This window comes from Anneissia japonica, unplaced genomic scaffold (genome assembly GCF_011630105.1).
Source record: "Anneissia japonica isolate Jap-2015-1 unplaced genomic scaffold, ASM1163010v1 scaffold288048_len465947_cov159, whole genome shotgun sequence".
Classification (NCBI taxonomy): domain Eukaryota; kingdom Metazoa; phylum Echinodermata; class Crinoidea; order Comatulida; family Comatulidae; genus Anneissia; species Anneissia japonica.
Genome location: NW_022710625.1, coordinates 130,082 through 136,478, shown reverse-complemented (window position 1 = coordinate 136,478; position 6,397 = coordinate 130,082). Strand labels below are relative to the sequence as shown.

General features: G+C 34.8%; 1 protein-coding gene across 1 annotated transcript in view; it reads right to left on the bottom strand.

Annotated features, from left to right (window-relative positions):
• Window positions 1-281: 281 nt before the first annotated feature.
• The window catches only part of LOC117107077 (thrombospondin-type laminin G domain and EAR repeat-containing protein-like), a 9,845-nt gene continuing 3,729 nt past the window's right edge, over window positions 282-6,397 (bottom strand). Inside the window, exons 5-7 of the mRNA XM_033248612.1 lie at window positions 5,426-5,731; window positions 3,104-3,321; window positions 282-1,069 (exon numbers count right to left, since the gene is read on the bottom strand). Coding sequence (XP_033104503.1) covers window positions 815-1,069; window positions 3,104-3,321; window positions 5,426-5,731 — 779 coding nt within the window. The 3' untranslated portion in view covers window positions 282-814. The remainder of the gene's footprint in view (window positions 1,070-3,103; window positions 3,322-5,425; window positions 5,732-6,397) is intronic.

Sequence of the window (6,397 nt, the reverse complement as noted above, 5' to 3'; positions counted from 1 at the left end):
ACAATATAACGTATGAAGTGCCCGATTATTCAAAATATGACTGGCTTTATAGATTATTGCTGTACATTTAGATAGTTTTTTTGGATACAATCAAAATATGCTCTTTCCTGTTCAATTTGTGTTCAATTAAAAATTATTTATACTCATGGTGTCATCAAATTTTTACGGCTATTTGTAAATAATATAAATATATATGTTTTCGAAACGTTCAACGATAGCTTATTGACAGCAAACCAAACGTTAAGTTTATCCAACTCATTGCTGATTTGTCTACATAATACTTTCATATTTTCATTTGAACACAATACATTCGTATCATCAGCAAATAATATAAACTTCAATATATTTGATACTCTGCATATATCATTGATATATAAAATAAATAATTTTGGTCCTAAAATTGAACCTTGCGGAACACCAGTTACAAATTTATATACAAATTATTCTGATCTAACTTCATAAAAACTAACATATTGTTTCCTGTTACATAAGTAACTGGTGATCCAGTCTAAAGCAATACCTCTAATGCCATCAATTTATAATTTCTTAACTAACAACACATGATCTATGGCACAACTGATCCATTAAAAATGAACTCGTTTACAATATACCTGCTATGAAACATCATAAAAAATAAAGATTCAGAGATTGGCTTGTTGTTTGTTTCTTTGTTTGTTGGCTGGTTTAGTTTCGTCGGTTCGCTCGGTTGGTTGACTAGGTGTTTGATTGACTGACTGATTAGATAAACAAATAAACTATACCAAAATACGGTGAGTCCAGCGAAATGAGTATTAAGTTGGCCTACATTAATAAATTAGGTCCATTTGTAAATCTTGAAGCTTGTATCGTAGTGATCATCATTAGTTTCGTGTCTATTGTTGGCTTGTGCTAAGTAGTGTTCCCCGTCTCTCTCAAAACTGCTCCAGCTCCAAACTTCTCTTGCTGGTAAAGATGAGTGCTCCACGAACATGGTGCCCTCTAATTTGTAGATAATGTTTTGAACGCTATACGACCCGTCTGTCCATGCTGTCCGAAGGCTTGATGTGATCATAAATACCTCTCTTCCTATCTGTAAATAATCCAGAGGCAAACATTAACACCTGTCTGAGAAATTTAATTTCTGTTTTCAGTGAACATCATAAATATAGTTGGTAAAAAGTTACAATTTAGCAGATATATAGACATTTTGGATTTTATATATTGCTATGAAATATAGGCCTAATGGAAAGTCAGCCATGGCAACCCTGCATGGAGCAGCGTACACCGGTAGATAACAGGAATAGATAGAAGTAAAAATCCCATTGAAAGTGGAGCTTGACTGTACTCCGGTGTGACCAGCGATGCTAATCAAATTATGCCAAGATCTGATGGGATTAATCGCCAAATTTAAAAATTTCAATAAACGTCTAATTTAAAAGCAACACTTTTCTATACTATTCTGTCCAGTGATGTGGCTAGGATTGACAGGAGGTCTGCAGTGGCATCTAGGGAAGTGGCATGGGAGGGGGAGAGATGAACTCCAAAAAATACTTGCCCCGCGTCCACCATAAAAAAAATGGTCGCAGTAAAATCACCTTAAATCGCCTTTTATTGCGGTCTGGCGCTCATACTTAATCATCGAGCACCCCCTCCCGGCTTCACCTTCTTCCCCCGCCCCGCCTCATTTCAAGGCTCCTAGATAGACCATGGAGGTCGGAAGGGGTTGGCAAGGGAAAGGCTCATTTTCCGACGGGAGAAGGAGGGGAGTTAGTGGTATCCCAGAACCCTCACAGGGGACAGGGAACTCTCCTGGACAGGAAAGTCTAACAACTTAGAGATTTGAAAGACTTTAAACGAGTCTCGCACCTTGTAAGAAGCTTTTTTCTCCAGGACACTTTTTTTTCCTCCCTGAAGGGGCCTGAAGGGGAGGTCCCCTTGACCAGGGGGTGGAGTACTGTGAGCAATCGGACTCCACTGGTGCCAACACTCATTCCGTCATAAGTATTTTCTCGAAATAACAATATAAATAAAAATATTTTATTAGAAGGGTCACAGGAAGGCACTTTCACAGATGGACGATCTAGACCACCTCTGCCCCCAACCATTGTGAAAATGTATGAAATGTATGAATTGGTTCTTAATTAAATGTAATGGAGATTCAAAGTCTTGCCCTGATGGAGAAGCTTACAGCTTACAGTACCAGATTTGACAGTTTCCATGTTATTTCAAGTCAAAGGTTATCTAAGCTCAAATACTGGGAAACATGATATAATGTGATGGTACAGGTAGTTAGCAAAATTATTGAATGAGCTCGTTCGTGGAATTTGCTTGAATAATCTCGAAAATTCAAAATAGTCGCCATATTTTTATTTTTAACTAATATAGTTACAGAAGAAATGACAAACAAATGTGTATAAAAACAATGAAAGTGAATTCCAAAAATTGTACATCGATCACATGCCCTTATAAAATGCAAATTAGCTTAATAATACAAATTCGATGGGGAAATATTAGGCCTATATAAGGCATCCGTATTTCGACAACCGCCGATCGTAAGAAGGTAATTTTCTCTCAAAATATTCAGTTATGCATGTTTCTAATTTCTTACGATGAGACATATTTTCCAAAAATGACATAATTTTTGACACACAATACACCTCTCCTATAGGCTTGGATCAAGCTTTAACCCCCACCAGACGTTTAAAAAAGCTCTCCCATTGTTTTTGTTATTCCCACGCCTCATGTACCAAACGCTCAAAATGTCATGCTTCTGTTACAAAACGCACGGTTATATAAATTCGAATCATGTTTGCCTCGTACTTTCAATTTTATTGATTTAGACGTGACGTATTCATCATCACCATAATAATAATAATAATAATAATAATAATAATAATAATAATAATAATTTTATTGATTTAGACGTGACGTATTCATCATCATAATAATAATAATAATAATAATAATAATAATAATAATAATAATAATAATAAATAATAACAATAACAATAATAATAATAATAATAATAATAATAATAATAATAATAATAATAATAATAATAATAATAATAATAATAATAATAATAATAATAATAATAATAATAATAATAATAAAGCACATTACCTTGAATATTATTGAATCGGTTGGACAATTTATCATTGGTATTTTCTGATGAATTTCGAATTGTTCGCTTACTGGATTCCACCGATAAACAACTGCAGATTGAGCGCAAAGATAGTGTTTAATGAGAACGAGAAAGATACCCATGTCTGTTTCAAATGACTTGAGTGATAATCCACCTCCACTGGACTCTGGTAGCGACTGGATCACAGACCACGAACCTTATATTAAATTATACACATTGCATTATCAATCGTTTATTCCATATATTATGTTACTAGAGGCCTGGGTGGGCTCGCATCGCTCGCTTACCCTTTAGTATATGTTAACGTTAGTTTCGATACAAGAGAACAAATATTCATGACCACTAAAAGAAGATAGGTTGCATTTTGCATGTTATGTAAGTACGCCATTCTGTATTGTCAGGACCCCTTGCCCTATTAACTGTGATGACGAAACGATGTGTAAGCATATTCTTAAATGTTTATGCAATGCGTTTTTAAACTTTTACTTGAAGGCCAACACTAATGTGTTTAAAATTTATACAAAATACAGTGACCCGAGCCGTGTTGTTATTATGTATGAATGCTTGAGGGCTATCTCGGTTGTTGAACACCTTGTTCGTTAGCGTTTTGATGTTCAGCTTTATTTTAGTGTAGTGTAAGTGTTTGTATTATTGGCAGTGAAAAAAGAATTTCCATGTAGGCCTATCTAATTCTAATCAAATTATGTCAATTTAACTTATATGCATGAAATACAACTTCATGCTGTTCGGAAGCGCCACAAATCCAGGCAGTATATTGGAGACCACTCAATTCCACATGTTCAACACACAACATTCCTAGGTATTGACCTCGACCACGAACTTCATTTCAAAAATCATATAAAAGAAGTTGGACTGAAAATAGCAAAAACTATTGGTATTATCTGTTGTCTATTTTTTTTCGTCTAAGGATACTTCACTCCATTTATTCATCCCTTGTTCTACTCTTTATTATTTGCTGCAATACTATCTGGGCAAACAATTACAAAGCCAATCTTGAACAAATTCATAATTCGTGACAATTCAAATTCTCTATCGTTAGATGTTAACGACTAATATAGTTATTATTATATAATATAGTTTAGGCGAATAATGGTCTATTATGAATTATGAGGAAATATGCTTTTGAAAAACGAACGGCAGTTTAATATTCTTCCGCGTTACCGGATCTCTAAAATTTCGTCTGCTATTTAAATTAGCTCTTTTCATTGGTTAGTTTGATAGTTGTTGCTTGCCAGCCGTCTTCAGCTAAACTACAACTAGGACTTGATTAGTCGTAGTTAAAACTTCGACTACGTTGTTTGTGAATACATGATTGAAGTTGAAGTTACAACTACGACTAAATGAAGTTCGAAGTTCGACTAAAGTTCGTTTTAAGAATACGGGCGTTAGGATCCTTTTCGACAACCTAGTCCCATGAGTCGGATCAAAACAAAATTATTTTTTGGCCATAATATTTATACAAACAACTCTCAAAACAGCTTGAATTGCCCAAAGTTTTCCATTTTTTTTAACCACTTGAAGATTTTCTCTCTTACTACAGAGTATCACACTATTATAATTATGGTAATCGGCGTTTCATACAATATAGGCCTACCTGGGGCGGGATTGCTATAAAACGGTCTTAACGGGTAGTCTTAACTCCTCGAATAAAGCCGGCTTTATCACTTAGACGGTCTTACTAAAGTAATTCCTCTTAAACCATTGTTATAAAAACAGTCTTGCCTAAGACCACTTTAAGTATTGAAACGCAAACAAGCACTCCCTGGTAACGTAAGATTGGGAGGGACGTCATGAGTGCTCGACGCACGCAAATGTATGAAAATGAACGTAAATAAACGTAGACCTATTTTTACAGACGCTGAGAAGCGTGCGGAATATTCGTCGTTCAGTTCTCCGACTTTGACGATCTAGGCCTAGGTCCATGTCATTGCACTGTTGAATTAATAAGCAGAACGCCATGTTGAAAATGATTTAAGTCCATTTTAAGCCTCCTCCGAGTAGGCTTTAAAATTTAAGACGGCTAACTGGTTAGACCGCGGTATAGCAATGGTCTATTATAATCATTGACCAGTAGTGACGTCACGATTATAGCCGGCTAACCGTTAAGACCGTCTAAAGACCGCTTATAGCAATCCGCGCCAGCTTATCTGGGTGTAAGATACATTAACTGATAACATTCCTGTCAGCCGCAGTAGTACTTATTCATATTATTACTTTTGGTGTAACAGATAAGCGCATTCATACTGTAGTTAGGTCTAAGTTTAAAACAACCTACCTACCTGGTGATTCCATTTTGTAAATTACGGATAGTACGTCATATGAGGTGTAATGGTAATTTGCCATTGCTGCGAAGATCTGCCCATTAATTTCAAACAATGTAGAAAAGTAAGCGCCAGTAGTTGGTAGCAAAGCAATCTGAGAAAATTCTTCAGTGTCGTCGCTCCAATGATAAACCACAGAATTAACACTATACGATGTTAAGTAATGATTCGCTACAAGTAAATACTTGTTCCCGTCATTCGCTTTCAAATACGATACACTAGTAGGGCCATATGTGGTGAATGTTTGGTGAATTGCAAACTCGCCTGAAAATCAAATATACATGATAGCTGTCACAATCACAATCTTTATATAGGCCTTATACACACGTACGTACACCCACATACATACATATATGAATACACGCATACATACATACTTCTCCACTCACATAATTAATCCTCACATGTACCCACATTCATTATACATTATATGCATATTATTATAATAATATCATTAATATTTTTAATCGAAAATGTCTTAGATTGGTACATTTACATTTTGTATTTATAAACACCAAACTGTCTATCCTATTAATGTTGAATGAGTTCTTCCAATACGCCCGACCGTTTTTATTGCTTTATGATCGATCCAGGTTGGCCTATAAATGAATACTTCACTAATTTAAAACTAAAAAAAAATCGTCGCAACTGCAAGCATTGGATTAAAACATAGACTCCGCAACAGCAATTTTTGTTTATTTTATATTTATTTTCATTATGAAATTTTAAAATGTTATTTTAACTAAGTAAGTAATGTCACTGTAAGCCTACATCGTCTCTTCTCTGGCGTTTTTAGTTAGTTTTAGAAAAAAACTAAAGACCCTCACCTCCTTATAGAACTCACTGAGGTATGGCGCATTACCCAAATAATCATATAATAAAATATATATAGGCCTATAATATATATATATATATATATATATATATATA